Source organism: Petromyzon marinus, chromosome 38 (genome assembly GCF_048934315.1).
Source record: "Petromyzon marinus isolate PM22_M1 ecotype Great Lakes invasive population chromosome 38, UKy_Petmar_22M1.pri1.0, whole genome shotgun sequence".
NCBI lineage: Eukaryota > Metazoa > Chordata > Hyperoartia > Petromyzontiformes > Petromyzontidae > Petromyzon > Petromyzon marinus.
In genome coordinates this window covers 3282907-3301526 of record NC_133704.1, presented here as the reverse complement: position 1 = coordinate 3301526, position 18620 = coordinate 3282907, and the positions used below count along the sequence as shown (strand labels likewise).

Below are 18620 nucleotides of genomic sequence, written 5' to 3'. Positions count from 1 at the left end.
GACATTCTATGAATTGCCATGAATTTGGAGTTAAAATTCACGAATGGATTCTTGTTTCAAATATTGTCAGGAACAAAGACACCTCTCGTGGCCGCACGGAATCAGAACGGGGACACCGATTGTCCAAGGCCCATCCACGCACAGCGACACAGAGCACCAAAAAGAATCCCCACCGACAGGTCGCAACCAGGGTTTTCGTTTCTGGGTCGCGGTTCGACTGGAGCTGGTGGCACGTGACAAGCAGCAGCCACAGCCACGGGTATACTGGACGCAGTTGTGCCCGGTGTGGAAAAATCTTCCGGGTCACGGACAGACCTGGCGGAAACGAAACCCTCGCAACGCCGACTCGCTCACCCGTGGACGAGGGTCTGTCCTCCCAGGCGCGGTGCGTGAGCGGAGTCTTGCGGTTGTTATCGCCCTCCGAGTGTACCGAGGAGACCGATGAGGGCCGCTCCGCGTATGACTGTGCCGGCCCTGGAGATTTGGCCTTCCTGGCACTGGGCCTGCTTGGCAGCTTCACCTTGAGAGAGCTCGCTGCAATGCACACCCATCATCATCACCATCAATACTGGAATCACCAGCACCATCAAAATCACCAATGCCATAACAATTAGCCGAAAGGTAACAAAAGAAACATTGACATTCACGCAACTTGACGCATGCACCGCGAACCGTTAACATACCTAATCTTTGGTAAACTTGATTGGCTACTGCCAGCGAGTGTGACTTCTGTCCGAGCCGTACAGCAAGCATGCTCGATTTTGTAACTCAAAGAGTTATGAAGCTTAAACAAAGACGCAGCAACAGTTTCGGCTACAAACAACGTCACAAGATTACAGCTCTACACAACGGCAATCCTCGCGAACCGTGCGCTTCAGGCAACACAGTGACAACAATCAAACAGGATGCAGCGAGAAACGAGAGGCAAACGGAGCCCAACGCCCGAACCTTGTGCAGAGGAGGAGGAAGGGGAGGGGCCGAGGGCCTGCTGGCCTCGTCCATCTAGCGCAGGCGACACCCCCGCTAGGCCGGGCATGACCCCCACTCCGGCCGCCGCCACCGCCGACATGGCCGAGGCCTCCTCGCTCTGATCCTCAAAGCTGCCAATGAGGGCCTTCCTAATGATGGCCTCCAGGCCCATGGGCCCCACAGAATCTGCAAAGGAATGACTCCTAGAGCTGACTGCTCCTGGGAGACGGAGAACAGGAGGAGCAGGAAGGAAAAACAAAAGCGGAAGCACAAAACACGGCATGCAATGAAGCGGCGCAACGATCTCGCCAAGAGGACGACGCGAGGACACGGCTTGCGGCCAGCGCACGGCACGCGGGGGGGTGGGGGGTACAGAGGAGACGGACGGGAGTGCGGTATAGACAGTAAGGAACAAGGAAAAAGAGAAGAGTCAGCGTTCAGCAAAAGTAACGGCCACAACTCGTCACCGGAACATGCGCACACAAGCAGCGAAGCAACTCCCGACGCAATCACGCGCAGCATGCAGCCGTGGACCAGACGCAGCAACACGGGCGGCCACGCAACGTCTTGCCCTACCTGTCGTTGTACCCACTCTGCACGTCGTCTAATTGGTACCCAATTAGCTGAAGCTCGTTTCCACTAAAGACGTCATCACTGTGTTTAGAACTGCTCCAGGGATATGTGCAACGGATTTAGGCAAAGGCCGACACATCCACTGCCAAGGGTCAAGCCCAGCAGGCGTTTGGGATTTGACCACCTTCGTTACGATTATTCACAGCCCTCTGTCAATCCACTGCTGGATGAAGACCTCGCCACACCGTGTGGGTCATGGAGATTGTTTGACCGTACACCACCATGCCGGTCAATGCGGGTTGGTGAAACGGTGAGCGATGGGGGGGGGGGGTGGGTCGCCCAGGCACGGTCCCGATACAGCTCGCCACCGACGTTAGCCGTGGTCAGGCCGGCACGGCGCCGTGTCCCCCACGGCGTCTCCGTGCATCTCAAAGGGCTCAACCCCCCCCCAAACCCCGCCCCCCTCCCTCCCCCCTCACCCCCTCCCGACAGTCAGCACGAGCACTGGCCCCCGTCTCGTGGCCCGGCATGCATGAGGCGGTGGGGCAAATTCTCACCTGAGGACGTGGTCACGGGCATGTGGAAAATCTCCGTGCCCGGCTGCACTGCTGTACGCGCACGTACACACACGCACGCACATGCGCTTGAGTTATAGATTGCGACACGCCAATGCAGCCTACGCGTGTGTTCTCATTTAGAGCCAACAAACTCTTTGTGGAGGCGATGTTTGGTCATACATTGTTACGTCAGGTTAATTATTTCATGCAGGGATATGGTGAAGTGTTTCAAGTTTATTTTGTTTAACCAGATGAGAACACATAAGACCACAATAAGCTAATTTTCCATAAGTGACCTGGGCCTTAGTCTGCCAGAAGGAGATGGTGATTGCTATGTACAGTAGGGCCCAATTGAATCATTTACGGTGTAATGTTCGAATTTGCTTTGGACCCTGAAGCCGGCACATGACGGCCCAGCTTTGCGAATGACGTCAAGGGATCTTTAATGTCCACTGTGAGAAGCAGACGACACGTCACCTTATCACAGTTATTTTTAATGGACCATCTGTGAAAGAGCGCTTCATAGCTCATCGGATTCCTCCAGCATAAATAAATGTTATGATTCTGATGACACCGGAGAATGATGAGGGCAGTCCCTCTCGATTCAAACCGGGAACCTCTGCGTCACCGATGTGCTACGTCGCCGGCTGAAGCGTAAAACGGTGACAGAGACTGGGACATGGGCCACGAGTGCGCGGGCGCAGGGCAGTGAGAGTCGGCTTCACGCACCCATCTCAGGCTCCCCGCTGCTGCCCGCCGAGCTGTGCTTGCGGAATATCTCCTGCTTCTTGGTCTTCACGATGGCCGAGCTGTTCTCGTCCAGGTTGCGGAAATAAGCTGGCACGCTCATGCCGAGGTGCGGCGAGCCTTGCCTCAAGGCGGACGACCTACGCCAGCGGCCACAACAACATCACCACACAGCGGTCTTAGCGCACCGCACGCACCAGCGGAAATCTATGGGTTTAGTAAAGGAGTGGGGACTCGTGGTCCACGGATGAACGGGGCCTACCACTTATAAACGGTCTACATATTACATTAATTCACCATTGCAAGTATCTTAGGCACACTAATCGGGTACGAGAGGGGAAAATATTCTGCCTGTTAACCACACCGTGCTTCCAATGTTAGTGCCACGCTGCATCACTTCTGTCACTGTAAGGGCACCTTTTTAGCCAATCAACAAGTGCGTTGCCTTCCGCATTGTTATTGCAGGACGCTGGGGTGTGTGTTAATGCGTGTGACTCTATTGGACCCCAAGTAAGGAAAAGGTTCCCCACAGTCCTGGTTTGTGAGTCAACATCACAGCAGAAACTCGACTGGTGACCGGTGCAGGGAAGGAGAAACGATCTATCAAAGCACAGGATTTTATCTCAAATCCTTGCACCGAAAATATTTTTTCACAGATTCCCGGACCGGGCTGCGCCACGTCTGGCGCCATTGGCCGAGAGGTCGTGTGAACGCACCCGTGGTCGTCCCCGTCGCGATGGGACAGGCTGGGGGCGCCGTCAGCGCGCTCTGAGCCCGCCAGCTGCTGCTGCTGCGGGGGTGAGATTGGCTCGATGAGCACCTCGGGGTTGGCTGGGGAAATCCCACTCCTCTCTGGAGACTTGCCAGGCCTGAAGATAACAGCAGCCCCGAGTCACGGGCATGTCCCGGACGCCGCTCGCACCCCACGCGTGCAAGCGGCAATTTTGAGTGGCAACTATGTGTGTGGACGTGTGCCGTGCGTGTGTGTGTCGTGCGTGCGTGCCTGCGTGGCCGCACACACCTGAGCCGGCCCGACCCAGGGAATAAGTATTGCGCTTGCTGCGAAGTGGCTTGAGAAAGAGGCGCCCCGACGCTTTGATAATCTTTCGTTATGATTTCCTGAAACGACAAAACCGTGCGTAAACATGTCATTGCGCCTTCTCTGGCGTGGATCCGTGGCGCGGTCATGAATGCAATGTACTTTGAACTGGGCGACCTGAGTTCGTTTCTAGGACAAAGCTAATGACATTGGGCACATCCGATTATCGCGGTTGGCTACGTATAGTGCGAGAGAAGTTCAACATACGTACATACATATCTGAACAGATCCCGGGCGCCCCCCTTCGACCGACCCACACGATGGGCAGCGCAGCAACATCCACTGTTGCACGTCTACACTCCCACGTATGCCAGTGTTCACAAGCCCTCATGCCCCACACGGCGTGGGGCAAGACCCTCATCCACCAGCGGATTTACAAAAGGGGCGTGCGCGCAGACGCAGACAATGACAACACACATCCACGGGTTGCGACTGTCTGACACACGTGACTCACGTGAATGTGGTCGGCCAAGGTAATGACTCGGTGCTGCATCCGCCCAGACTCGGGGTGGTGGGGCCGGCCCTCTTGCAGCCACGGCTGCCCTCCTCCTCCTTCTGCCAACGCTGCTGGGTCAGAGACAAATGCAAGGGAATCTCGGCTTCCACACCAGCGCTGCGCCAACTCCAAACAGAGACTCCAGGTGCTGTGCATGATCGCCGGCCGTTCATCCTGGAGGGCCGTGTGCCGTTGTTGTTGTCTCACCGTCCATGTGCTGTCGCTGCGCCCTGGGCATCTCGTGCCGTGGCGGCGTCGGCGTCGACGGGGGGCTGATGATCTCAATGCCATCCGCGCCCCCCATCTGGTAGCGGTGCTGCTGCTGTTGCTGTTGCTGCTGTTGCTGCTGTTGCTGCTGTTGCTGCTGTTGCTGCTGAGCGGCTGTTGGGAGACAAGCGCGCTGGCTGTAACGGCAGCCCGTCTCGCCCGGCTGGCCGCAACGGCTGCCAGCGTAAAGACGTGTCCACACAACCGAACCAGAGAGTTGTGCAGCGAGGGAAACTAGAACGCGTCTGGCACAGCTGGCCACACCGGTTAGAGCATAAGCACGCCCATTTTCTGGTCACCTCGACTACCCCTACCCACCCACAACACGACTAACAACCAATCGTGCGTCGTTCTCAAATGTGCATGTAATAATCAACTACTTCGCTAGAAAATGGCCGAGCAGGTGGCTTGCAAGTCAGAGTCTGTCTCGAGTGTGAGCAACGGGCTGCGCCGCGACTGCTCGCAACTCGCAACAGAGATGCCCGCACTCAAGCGATGCGATTGCATGCAACCGAGTTGCGCAATGGGTCGTTCGGCGTGGGACAAAGTCATGAGGCTCAAGGCTCTGCTCGAGCTTCATGGGGGCACGATCGGGGATTCATTTCAGATGGGGATGTCCGGGTTGGTGATCAAGAAAACATTTCCGTAACCGGCACAGCACATCTAGTATGAGTCACATGATCACCACAGTGACCCATTAAACACTGCGAGAGAAGTTAAGCCCTGGCTAGCATGCATAACCACAAACGCTAATGATTTGGTGATGCTGCTGCGGCGTTGGCAGTGGTGCACAATAACAAAAACTCACGCTCGTTGACTGCACACACAGTGTCAGCGACGAATGTTTTGAGTTGATTTTACAAATGTGAATGGGCGACTAAACCAATATTCATGAGAGGACTAATGTGGTGACTTGCAAATGTCATGATTCGATTCCATGATTTAAATAGATTCTCGTGCTCAAGATACACGGGTAGATTATTTTTAGTTTTAATCACGATATGCTCATGTACATTTAGGCTGAAGGAGCGGCCAAAACTGTACAAAGGTGAACCACAACAAACGAGATGAAAAATATATCCTTGAATCGAATCGCAACCTTGGATCGTGACAATTCATCGGATCTGCTGGGCAGGGGGGGTGGCCAACTGTTACGCGTCGACCGCTCCCCGACGCGACGGGGCCAAATTCAAGCAGTGCCAGCCGGGTTACAGCGCTGCCTAATCCAGCAGCTACTACTTACTCACGTATGCTGCTCGCGCACACAGCATCGTTAAGAGGGACACGTGTGTGTGTGGATTTCATCGTTTAAGCGCAGGTCGAAGAACCCGAGGAACGTCGCCAACGTAGGCTAATCTGGACGAGTCCAAGTGGCACACGCAACTATGTACACGCCTCGGGCGCTTTTCAGGATTGTTCCTTGAAGAATACCGGCACAGGTAACAGGGCCACTGAGCATTTTTAAGACACCTCATTAACGCTGACATTCACTCACGATACAGGTGATATTTTCGGCCAGGCGTCTCAGCGGTACAGAGCGAGCGGCTCACAATGGGAAGGTTACACGTAAAAATCCTGATCAGAGGTTGACTGTCCATCATCCCTCCGGGGGTTAAAAACACCAGTACCACTTTGCGGTGAAGTCAAAAGTGGTTGTCCTGAGGACAGACTCACCCTGGCATAGGAATGTGGAATTTCCACCACCGTCTCAGGGCTGTAAGCATGAGATTAGCACCAATGCCTCAATGCTCGTTTGAGCAGGAGATCATTGAGACTTTTCCTTTTGTCTTATATGTGACAGAGATGGGCGACTCCACAGTAACGAAAGTACGAGATCACTGCCGGCGCGATGTGACACGGTGAGGCATCGGCGTTTATGGCGCCCGTCGACCGTGTCTGCACATTCCGACACGAGAAAAGCCGAAACGGTGACTTTGTACATTCAATTGCGCGATTAGGCGGGTGTCTCCCAAACACCGTAATTTCATCACAGTGGAGTTAACCGGACACATGATCACACTTTTTTTAACGGGTGTCTATTATGACCACATCCTATACATGCATCTCCATGGTAAAAAAAAGGCATCTCATTTGTTCATCCGTTCAGCAATATACGAAAGTCTAATTCGTGTGAACCCATTCAGCACCCGCAACCGGAGACCCTTTAAGAGGGCGACCACTGTGGCGGTGGCCAGTGCGCAGGAGTCAACTCCACACTCCCCGCCAGGCGGTGCTGCGGCTCCACACAAGCCTCTCGGCCACAAGGCGCCAATTGTTGAGGAGCCTCTCTCTCCTCTCCCATGTTCAACACAAACGTTATCACTCGCGCAACCACGGTCATACGAGGGCAGCGTGGATTCATCGAGTAAAATCGATCTTCACGTGATGCGCGCATCACAAAGTGTGTGCGCAGGAACAAGTTGGTTTTAACTTGCGCACATTTTATGCGGTTGTTACCACCTTCAGGTGAACTAATGCGTAATAAATTAAGACAGTGCCAATGAGGCAAAAAAACGTCATTCTTCAATTGGAGCAGTGGCTGACTCGTCGCGTGCCAAATTAACCCGCGCTCTTCGCCATCCTCACTGATGCCCTAGACGAATGAACAAATCGTGGCACATGCACACGGACAGCACGGATGGCTCGGACACAGCGGGGGGGGGGCAGGGTGGTGCGTGGAAGGGGAACAAAGGGGCTGTGTAAGGGTGACAACCACGACCACAGGTGGAAGGGTGGGGTCGCCGTGCCGGGCTGAGCCTTACCGTCCCCAGGCGCGGCGTGCACAGCGTGCGTGGAAATCTGCCGAGTGATTACAGCATCAATGAAGCTTGCCGCCGTCATCGTAGTCTTACCATGGGTTCGCAGCTCCTGCTCGTGCCGCGACAAGGGCTTAGTCTGTGGCCGCTCCTTGCCGCTGCTGTTGCTAACGTCGGGGTACTGAGTCATAGGCTGCATGGCCTGACCCCGCTGTTTACCAGCGCTACCGTCAGAGAACTGCTGCTGCTGCGCCACGGCCTGCGAGCGCACGTCCTTTTGGCCGGCCTGCTGCTGCTGCTGCTGCTCGGCGTAGTGTGCAGCCGCGCGCAGCTCTTTCCCGCCACCCACTTCGCTGTAGGCGTACGACAGCGAGGGCAGCGGGCGCACCGACTGCGCCGTGCTCAGCACCGACGTGTGATAGCTCGCTATTTCGGGCCTGTGTTCGGGCCTGTGCTCCGTCCTGTGTTCCGTCCTGTGTTCAGCTCTGTGCTCCTGCTGCCTGTTTGCCAGCTCCACCCGGCGCCAGGATTCGTGTTGCGCCGACAAGGCGGCGGCAGCAGCGGCCTGCCCGTCGGGGTACGGGTGGTGAGACTTGACGGCCGCATGGGGTTCTGCACCCGAGTGCTGGGACTTGCTGCGCGACGACGGGTACTCTTCCCTCCGCCCGGAGAACGACTCCGCCTTGCCCTCCTTGCCCTTGTAATGCTCCGAGTTGGAGCGCGACTGCATCCCGCCTCCCTGGGCGTTGGCCGAAACCTCCAGCCCGTGAGACCTGTAGGAAAAGTCACACCCAAAACTTACTACCACAGCAGCACTCCCACCAGCAACCTCAACTCTATACATTTCTCCATGACAAATGAACACAGCAGTATTCCGAAAAGTCTGGCTCTGGGACACCACAAATGCAAAACACTATCAACAGAGACATTGCACATTAATTTAGGTGCATCTCACAAACGTTGAAGCGCACTACAGAGCAGCGAGTCCGATTCCGTCTCGGCGGACAGCGAGGGAAGCGAGAGGAGAGCCGCTCACCCGGGCCGTGAGTGGACGAGCGACTCGGTGGACGTGATCACCGTCTTGCCCGTGCCCTGCACGATGCTCGGCCTCTGGATGACGTTCTCCCGGGGGCGCGGGGACGCGGGTGATGGAGACCCTTTGGCGTAGAGCCCCGTCGGGTCCACCCCTGCGGAGACAGCGCCACGCATCAAGCACGGCGCCGTCAATGACATAGCAACTGTGCCACCGTACGGCGAAGACATTCCCTTGAGTGCACCACCCTGTATCAGAGAATAGCTCCAGAGGATGATGTCACTTCACTAGGGCCCTTCAACCACACTCGGGAGCACACCATTTATTTGGCCTGTCATGTCAATGAAATCAATTTTGTTTGAAGTCTCAGAGCTGGAAATTATTCAAAGTACATGAAAATTCAAATGTCCTATGGTGGTTTTGTTTGTGCAGTCATTGGCACCTGGGCTGAGATGATCAACCCGCTACAGCTGAGAAGGTGGTGTAATCAAACTCAAACCCAGGATCCCAGGGGTGCCGAACGACTTGGCCACCATCCGCGGTCATGAACCGGGCGCGGTGCTACGACAGGAGCTGTCCGCGGGGCGGTGGCGCTCACCGGGCGAGAGGGGCGAGGCGGTGTAGGGGCGGCTGAACGCGGGCGAGGTGCCGGGCATGTAGGTGATGCGGTCCATGGGCGGCGTGCTGGTGCCTCCGGACTGCGGCACCAGCATGGGGTGGTGCGACATCTGGGCGAGGTTGATGATGCCTGAGAGCACACAATGCGCACGGCTGTAGAATCCAGAAGGGAATCGTCCATTTCTGTTCTTAATTCACGATCAGGGCACTGCAAGTCGTGTAGCTGTGTCAACTATAAAGATAACATAATAGTAATGGGCCTTATTTAGCCAGGGAGCCTGAGGCTCAGACTTTCTCAGGAGGGTGCTGCATTACAATGTTTGGTAATTACTGGAATGAGAGTTTGGCTACGCGTGGGAGGAAACTGCAGCACCCGGAAACTGCAGCACCTGGAGAACACCTACACATATGAAGGCGTAACAATCGAAGCTCCGCACAAGATCCAATGTCCTGAAATCTCCTGGCCACATTAAAGCCCAAGCCTACGACTCCTCTAAGTACTAACCCTGCTGGACCCTGCTTAGCATCAGGTCTCTGACAAGATCATAGCACAAACGGTTCTTAATTAAAAAGGACTTGGCCAAACATCCTCACTTAGCAGGACCTTCCTAGAAAAGTCTTGAGACTCAATAGAGCTGTCGCTTGAGTTCTGAGCAGAGCGATACAAACTCGGCCGCTCGAGTTCTAAGAGATGGCTAAAAAGCGAGTTTGTGGCGTGTGCGCATGCATACGTGCATGCGTGCGTGCGCGCGCGTACTTGGGTGGAGGGGGTAGGCGGAGACGGTGACGGGGACGTCGCGGGGGGACAGCCCCCGGCCCCCCACCTCGGGACGCAGCATTTGCTGCGAGGTGATGTAATCGTTGAGCAGCGTCTGCCGGTTCTCCATGACGGCCGCCGACTCGGAGAACACGTGCGGGTGGTGGTGGTACAGCTGGTAGGCACCCGGGTAGGCCGGGCCCGGTGACAGCTGTCGGGCCCCCACCGTCCCAGGCCGCGCCATCAAGTATCCCTGAGCTGCGGGGTTAAGAGCGTAAGGCCCAACCGCTAAAGATAACCGCAATACCAGAGACGAGCGTCAACAACTGCACTTGCTACCCTGCGCATTCACCCATCTCCCTCACTCGCAGGCTCCAACACTTCATTACACAGCACTCGAGTTGCCAATACACAGCAGCAACAGGAACCACCGTTACAGCAGCAGCCATGCTCCATGACCTTTCAAAGAATGCCCTTGGCAGTGATCATCTGAGAAACCAGAATGCTAAACCATTTGGAGGATATACATATTCGGTCAATGCCGTCACTTCAAGTGTTATGTGACCATACTTCACCACGCTGGTCAGTGCCGGTTAGTGACGAGAGGGAGCACAGAATCACAGTACAACAAGGGGACCATGCTGTGGTGGCTTCTCCTGCCCACCACGTAGGCCTGCGGCCCTGTGACCATAGCGGCCGCCCAAAACTTCGGTTCCAAGATTGGATGCGATTCCGAAAGGCAGGTGATTAAGCCCCCCTTCCGTCCGAATTTCTTTACGGTGGGCGGGCGCGCCGCGTGGGGTGCGGGGTGCAATGACGCTCGCCTTGCAGGAAGGCCGGGTGGTAGACGGCGTTGGCGGGGTCAAAGCCCAGCGGGAGGTGCGCACGGTATATGTCGCGCATCGCTGTGTCGTAGGGGCTGTGCGTGCCGGCACGCTCCTGCACCGCGCCCGGAGACTTGGGCGCGGCGTTGTCGCGCGGCGTGGGCGTAGATTTGCGCTCGTGAGACACGGGCTTGCCCGTCGTGATGCTCCCTGAAAGAGAGTTTTTTTTTTTCTGCGATTAATGTCGGTCCGCACCCGCACGATCCGCAAGAACAGAATTCTCTTCCCCGGCATTTAAGAATCTTTAAGAATTTTTAGTGACATCATCAATCAGGCCACCGTGATGAGCCAGAGTAAAAAAAAAACACCCTCAGCCAAGCCAATTCCTTTTTCTCAGTTTCTCTGGGAGGATTTTTCTTATTGACTACGTGGGTGCCAACGATTTATGTCGCAAAAACGCAACCTCAGCTGTTTTTAACAACAGTTGCTGCATCAGAATTTTTGGAATCTTTCCACAGGGAAATTAAAAACTAGATTAAATACACATTCCCTTAATGGAATCTTCAACCAAAAACAGATCCCATCAAGCAGAAGGGCCCCTACGTTGCGAGTTCCAGACTGTCAAAAGTTTCAGGCTACATTAACGAGGGAAAATAAGTACGTTAATGTGACTTTGCGGTATGCCCCAGTGACTTCACTGCAGTGACGTTGTATTATCAAACACAGAAGTGAAGAAGCAGTCATGCCACTAAAGTGTCTAATGACATTTTTCGATTTAAAGCTTCGTGACTGCAGGGATTCACCTTCTGGGTTCTTTCGGTAGTCACGTAGAATGGAGATAAAATTAAAAAAAATCCTCACGACGTTTCGGCCACTTGTGTTGTGGCCGAAACATCGTGAGAATTTTATTCTGTTATTATTATTTTTATTATTTTATCTCCATTCTACGTGACTTTACCGAAAGAACCCAAAAGATGTCTGATGACAATAACATTATAAAGTTTAAAATGTGCGCCGAAGAGCCCAGCAGACACAACCTGGGCACCACCTTGCGAAACGGGAGCAGTGTGTTTTTTCTTCCGCATCTTCCTTTAAACAGCCAATAACAAACTAAGCTCGGTTTAATGAAACCAGGCATCACCGTGACCAAAGATCCGGCGGTCAGACTCCCCACACCGTGATGCTCGGGCCGCGGTCGGCACCTTCAGACGAGCGGACGAGGGCGGGCGACGAGCGAGCGATGGAGCCCTGGTAGCCGACGGGCAGGCGCATCGTGGCCAGCTGCTCCTCATACGTGCCGGGGCTCAGCTGGGACTTTCCGGCGTCATGGGGGCCGCCCCTCAGCACCGACGAACCGGGCGCTGCGCTCACTACGGACGTGGAGCGCAGGCGCGACAGGTCCTCGGGTTTGCCCTCCTCGTAGCGGCCACCGCCGCTGCCGCCACCGCCGGCCCCCCTGTCGCCCGACTGCCGTGAGGACGCGTCGCCACCCCCCACGCCACCCCCCCTCTCCGCGGCGCGAGCGCCGTCCGCCATGAGCAGGTGCTGCGCCAGCCCGGCGTGGGCCAGGTGGCTCGGGCTGCCCAGCAGCGACTTCACGTCGTGCTTCAGGCTGCCCTCGTATTTCACCGGCGTGCCCTGTGATGCGCGCGCACACGCACGGACGGGGGACGCTCAACTCCCGCTCGATCGCCGCTGTCTGGTGCGTGCGTTAAAAATGCGTGAAAAATTCTTCAATTGGGTACTCGGGTTCAATGTGCAATTTCTTTTGACCTACCAGCACATAATTTACAGCTGTGGCAAGCTGGATTTTTGATCCAGCATGAACCCCAGCAATCTGGAGTGTGAATGGGAAGAGCTTGGGTGAGCAATGAGGCACCCACACCATAGACGCTCTACCGCGAGGGATGGCCTTGCCGCCGCATTCTCTGGTTTTCTTCGTGCATGCTTATTATTAACGCTTCTTGGTATAAGAAGCTATTTCAAAAAGCAGAATTCTTCCGAATAGTATGAATCTACAGTATAAACGTGCTCTCGTGACTAAGAACACACGCTCCGATTTGTAAAAAAATTTCAGCATCAAAGTACAACACCGGCTGTGCCAGACCACCAGCTGGGGGGCACCCCGACAGTGGGAACCGCAAGCGCAGGTGGTTTCGTTGGCACGTAAAAAATTCGCACACAACAAAACAAAGTGTATTTATAAACACAGCTGCATACATTTGGGCTGCTGTACCCTGGGTACAAACGGCCGTGAACCTGGAGCTCCGCACCTGCGAGAAACCAAAACCCATCCCAGCTGCCTCTCCTAGTCTTGTTAACAGCGATCGCTGCAGAAATGCGAGGGCATGGCGGAGGCACGAGTGGTCACCTGTGCGATGGAGCCCTCGTGCAGGACCCGCGTCGGCGCGTGGATCACCTCGGGGGTGCGGCGCTGCTGCTGTTGCTGCGCCGTCTCGGCCGGCTTACGGCCGTCGGCTCGCGGGAGCTCATGGATGGAGCGGCCCGTCTCCTTGATGGTATGAGGCCCGTCGTAGGGCTTGCCCTTGCCGAGGACACCCTCGTAGCCGCCCCCTTTGGGCGACATGTCCTCGCGCTTGATCTGCTTGCTCTCGCGCCGGTGGAACTCCTCCGGCTCCACGTGGGCCCGCGGCGTGCCTGCTCGCACGTGCCAACACACAATGCTCCATTCTCAAGCCACCTCCAAACGGGGGATGCTGGCTGAGCCACTGACTTGAACCACCGATTAGTTTCCCCACCTTCACAGGAAATGGAATTGATATTAAAGACAATCCGTACAATAACAGGACTCTTGACTAAGAAGAAGCGGACGTCTGTAGTCAAATCAGAATTGCGTGCTTATTTAATTGTAATGGGCGCACAGCTACGTTAGTGACAGAGCAAGACAGTTCAAACTCCACCTCGTCACCCCGAAATCAAACGTTAAATGGGGAGTGTGGGCGTACGAGCGACGGGGCTCACAGGCAGAACGAACCGTGCATGATGGACCCGAGGACGGATGCGCGCTCCTTATTGTCCGGGACGCCGGCGCCCTCCCTGTGCTGGGCTCGACTGTACAGGCCTGGCACAACAGCAGAGTGGTGGTGGCGCTCATTCAATAAAATACCTGGAGCACATAAACATCTTCTCATCTCGTACGACAACGATTTACAACAGCATAACCGTGAGAAACATCGAGCACAACCGACAAGAGATGATCCCTCAGCCCGTCGGCTTCCACCCTTTCCATAAAACTCCCTCCGCGAGGTGCCCTCGGCCGCCCCTTGGCGGTGCCGTGGACACGCACCTTCGTAGGGGTTGGACTCGGCGAGGCGGTGCATCCTCTGTAGGTCGCCCTCCATCATGTCGTATGTGCGCTTGCTCCCCGCCATCTCGTGCGGGGCCCTGGGGCTCCGCGAGCCCTCGCCAGCGCTCTTCTGGAGAGCTGCAAATGCACACCGATCGCCGGTACCTCGGACATTCGCAATAGGGAACGGCACGAGCAGCGGCGCTGGTTGGCGAGTGGAGGGCGAGTGCAGATATACTCAGTCATATCTGTAAAGTGTTACTCACTGACTCTTAGTGCGTTCAGCCGAGTTCAGTTGTGATCAGTATCCCAACGAGAAGCCAAGCAGAACTGAGCCTGCAGCGAGCTCTATGCCCCTCTCTCTCTATTTAAGGCCTCGACACAGAGGCGTTGTTTCTCTGTGTGCCTATGTGTGTCTCTCTCTCTGTGTCTCTGTGCTATCGCTCTCTGCTGATGTGTCTGTCTATGTGTCTTCCGGTTCTGTGTTTTATCTCTCTCTTAAATGTAGCAATCTTTGGAAGAACGTAATCAACCAGGTAGGGTGTTGACTGTTATGTTAGCCGACTATCTGTGCTGTATTGCATTATATTTCTAAGTTTGGTTTCTCTTTCATTTGTACCTGATGATGATTGCTTGTGTTGCAATCGAAACGTCGTATGCTATTGTTTTATTTATTATTTTCTCTTTCTACGTGACTTTACCGAAAGAACCAAAGAGTAATTCCTGCAGTCACGAAAGCGCCAAATAAAGTTTGAACCACCTCTACGGGGAGGTTTTAAGTTTGTTTTCGCTCTGTCTCTGTGTTCTTTCTCTGCTTGTGTCTGTCTTTGTGTCTCCGTGTCTGTGTCTTGTCTCTCTCTCAAATTTCACACTTGACTTCTAATTGAGCAATCTTTGGAAGAACGTAATCAACCAGGCCATGTGTTAATTGTGTGTTGACCAACTCTCTGTGTTGCATTGCATTACATTTCCAAATTTTACTAAGTTTGTTTGATTTAGTGTGTTTTCTCTGTCTCCCCTCGTTTAGTTGCTCTTTCTTCCAGCAGTTGTGTCTGGTCTCTCGTTGACATGCTAATTTCTCTACCCCTCCCCCCTCTCTCTCTGCCCCCCTCTCTTTCTATTTAAGGCCTCGACACAGAGGCGTTGTTTCTCTGTGTGCCTATGTGTGTGTGTCTCTCTCTCTGTGTCTCTGTGTTATCTCTCTCTGCTTATGTGTCTGTCTATGTGTCTCCGGTTCTGTGTTTTATCTCTCTCAAATTTAGCAATCTTTGGAAGAACGTAATCAACCAGGTAGGGTGTTGACTGTTATGTTAGCCGACTATCTGTGCTATATTGCATTATATTTCTAAGTTTACTAGGTTTGGTTTCTCTTTCATTTGTACCTGATGATGATTGCTTGTGTTGCAATAGAAACGTCGTATGATATTAATTAATTTATTATTTTATCTTTGTACGTCACTTTACCGAAAGAACCAAAGAGTAAAACAAGAATTGTAGGCTGCTCCATGCACCAATGTGCACGCTACGTTGTTCGCAACTTCCATCATTGTGACGTTCCCAACTCAAAGCGTATATGCTCCCCCACCTTCAATGACCAGATTTGTGAAATATGGATGTCAAATAACCCTACGACCGCAAGGCTTGAGGAAGCCCTCATGCAGCAGTGCATTGACAAAAGGGCTGTGTGAGCAGATCCCAGAATGTGATGTACAAATGCCTGTGCACTCGGTGGAAATGCGACTTACAGGGGTAGGACATTGGGTGGCTCGATTTCCCGCGGTCAGAGCCGGCAGACTCATCGCTGGAAGCCAGCTTGGAGATGGTTCCTTTGTACAGCACCTCCGCAGGGATGCCCTGGTGGTGGAGGGGAGGCATGGGGCAATGAGCAACAAGGAGAGGAGAGGGACCAGCTCTCGGGCAGGCCACCCTGCAGGACCGGCCACTACGTGTGTGGTGACGGCCACGTGGTGGCCTCCTTCCCCAGCTAAAGGCCTCCCTTCCCCTTTTCTGCCTTTAACCAATCAAGTACGCCGCCCTGATTATGCGCGAGTCATGCAGTTCCAAGTAAATGCTATGAAAATAGAAATTGTACTGTGAGCACCTTTCGGCTGCAGCAGACGTGACAATCACTTAAACATCAATGTTTTATGATCATTACACTCTTTGTTTTGCTTTGCTTAAACCATGTCTCACTTGTACACGAAACAGTTAAATCTCAACAGGCTCTTACCTGGTTTAACATCAAGTAAACAATTGAATGAGTTCCTTACTGTGGCTGCAGCCGTTCAGTGGGTGCATACAAGGCACGCTATAACATTTGGTGAAAACGCTCACGAGTTCGAGCGCGACCTTTAGGGGAACGAGTTCACCACCGCCCTCGCCGCCGCGCATCTCAGCACCTGCGAGATGGAGCCACGGTAGTTCACGGAGGAGTCCAGCGACAGCTTGGCCGGAGGCCCCGACGCTTTGGAAACGACGCCCTCATGCATGGGCGCCGCCGAGGGCCCGGCTGCGCCACCGCGGCCGACAGGGAGAGACACGCACGCGCGAGGTGAAGCGACACGGCACAAGTGGCCGCCCTGCCGTATTAATTCAGTCGGCATCGTTTGTTTTAATCCTAGTAAGTCTCGTGGATGGCAGTCATAAACGTAGTCCACACAGTTACTCAATATTGGTGCGACGGTTGAATAATTATTTTGTCCCCAATATTATATCAGGTTTGCCAATTAGTGAACTCAGTAAATATTCAATTTGCCATATCTGCCTTAACGAAGATGTTACATTATCCCTGTCAGCGTCCTCGTCCCCACACTCGTGAGCTCTGTCTCGTCACAGCCGGCCGCGCTTCGCTCTCTGCTGGGCAGCGGTCGCAGTGGTTGTTGCGCTCGACGATCATCGTCCACTCACAGACACTGCCGGCTCACATTAAGAAGCCTTACTGACTAATGTTTCCCACCCTAGTTTCGTTGACAATGAGCAAGCGCTGGCTTCACACCTATGAGGATTGAGGGGTCCGAGCTCTGGCGGGAGTGCAGGCCCTCGGGCTGCCCGCGTGGAGACAGCTCCTCCTGCTTGATGACCGACACCGCCGCTGCACGTGCACGCGGACAACCATGCACAGTTACTTCAACTGGGATCAGAATGCAGCAATAATCAATCCCCTCCTGTGAAAGCTTGGCAGGACCCTCCCCCAAAAAGTAATGGGACGAGGCGAGGCTTTCAGAGGACCTCCGCGGGGAGCATAAATCGTGCGCGCTGCATGCTCACCGTGTTTGGAGGCGTCCGCGGGCCGCGGCGTGCCCATGAGGATGGAGCCCATAGCCACCTTGCCCGGGTCCGTGGAGAAGGCGACGCGCGCGTGCACCGCGCCCGACGGGTACGCAGGGATGCCCTGCGTGCCCGCGGCACGACACAACCACAACACAGCCGCAAAAACAAGCACAACACAATTACAACACAAGCATGACAACACAACCATGAATGACTCGGTGCGGTAAGCAGGGGTTAGAGGTTAGACAGGCCAATCTGTGCCACGCTATAGTGTGCTCCTCTCATGCAAAAGTTTTTTCCAGGTGCTCTGGATTGTGTGGTTGTGCAGTCTAGAGGAAGAAGTGTGTGCGTGCTAAGGTGGAGCGGTAGTGCAGGACGCGTCGCCCCCCCCCCCCACGCCACCCCCCCTCTCCGCGGCGCGAGCGCTGTCCGCCATGAGCCGGTGCTGCGCCAGTCCGGCGTGAGCCGGGTGGCTCGGGCTGCCCAGCAGCGACTTCACGTCGTGCTTCTGGCTGCTCTCGCACTTCACCAACGTGCCCCGAGTTCGATTCACAGTGACAACCAAGAACATTGGCAGAAAATATATTTTAACTGGTCCTGGGCCTCCCCTCGGTTGCCTTAAACGAGTACCTGGTGCGATGCGTAAAGCATCAGAATTGTAGATACAAAGGCGGCTAGGTGTGATGCTGGCCAACTACCCCCTCGTGTGCAATACGAGCCTGAATAGGTGTTCGCTAACAACATTTGCCCCAACAGTCTGTTAAACACTATACGGGGGATCTTTCTTTGTTTGCGTGTGCGCGCATGCGGCTGTGGTTGTGTGCGTGTCCCACCTGCGTGATGGAGCCTCCTCCGCCCATGATGACCGTGGGCTTCTCGGCCGTGCCGGCCTGCTTCCCTGACGGGATGAGTGGCGGGGGCCCCGGCATGGCGCCAAGCCGCGCCGGCCGTGGCACGGGCTGCCGGGTCACATCCAGTAGGTGCGGGGCCGGCTGCAAGCCTGGAGTGGCGACACGCCCCGCACAGATGCCGCTCAGCGCCAGTGACAACTCGCTAGCTGTGTACGGTTTTTCTAACACTTCGCACCACAATTAAACCTCCACTGAAAGCTCAATTACACTGCACGTTTTAAATCCAATCCAATCAATCAAAAGCGAATGAGTACATAAGAAGCGAACACAACCTTTACTCAACGAGGAGACCAGAGCCTGCTCGCAGCACCGCTTAACACCAACACGACACCTGGGCTACGATCGGGACCTAACTCTTCACCAAATATATTCAGTAAGCGTCACGTGACCGGCAGCCACAGTGAGAGGTATACTGGATGAGGTGCGATTCCGAGCG

At 54.7% G+C, this 18620-nt stretch overlaps 1 protein-coding gene across 17 annotated transcripts in view; it reads right to left on the bottom strand.

The window, feature by feature from the left end:
* LOC116950239 (nuclear receptor corepressor 1-like) overlaps positions 1–18620 on the bottom strand; it is a 69746-nt gene that overhangs the window by 2269 nt on the left and 48857 nt on the right. For 10 of the 17 annotated variants that reach the window (XM_032967872.2, XM_032967882.2, XM_032967876.2 and 7 more), the window contains 23 exons: positions 18107–18273; positions 17271–17394; positions 16999–17094; positions 16403–16512; positions 15749–15857; positions 14004–14141; positions 13692–13778; positions 13068–13354; positions 12474–12533; positions 11899–12334; positions 10697–10906; positions 9873–10160; positions 9096–9245; positions 8501–8651; positions 7471–8237; positions 4649–4822; positions 4400–4512; positions 3868–3965; positions 3563–3715; positions 2829–2986; positions 2100–2150; positions 949–1188; positions 355–534 (listed from right to left, as the gene is read on the bottom strand). In XM_032967872.2, coding sequence (XP_032823763.2) covers positions 355–534; positions 949–1188; positions 2100–2150; positions 2829–2986; positions 3563–3715; positions 3868–3965; positions 4400–4512; positions 4649–4822; positions 7471–8237; positions 8501–8651; positions 9096–9245; positions 9873–10160; positions 10697–10906; positions 11899–12334; positions 12474–12533; positions 13068–13354; positions 13692–13778; positions 14004–14141; positions 15749–15857; positions 16403–16512; positions 16999–17094; positions 17271–17394; positions 18107–18273 — 4347 coding nt within the window. The remainder of the gene's footprint in view (positions 1–354; positions 535–948; positions 1189–2099; positions 2151–2828; positions 2987–3562; positions 3716–3867; positions 3966–4399; positions 4513–4648; positions 4823–7470; positions 8238–8500; positions 8652–9095; positions 9246–9872; positions 10161–10696; positions 10907–11898; positions 12335–12473; positions 12534–13067; positions 13355–13691; positions 13779–14003; positions 14142–15748; positions 15858–16402; positions 16513–16998; positions 17095–17270; positions 17395–18106; positions 18274–18620) is intronic. The other 7 variants (XM_032967879.2, XM_032967875.2, XM_032967885.2 and 4 more) reach the window with 7 other exon arrangements.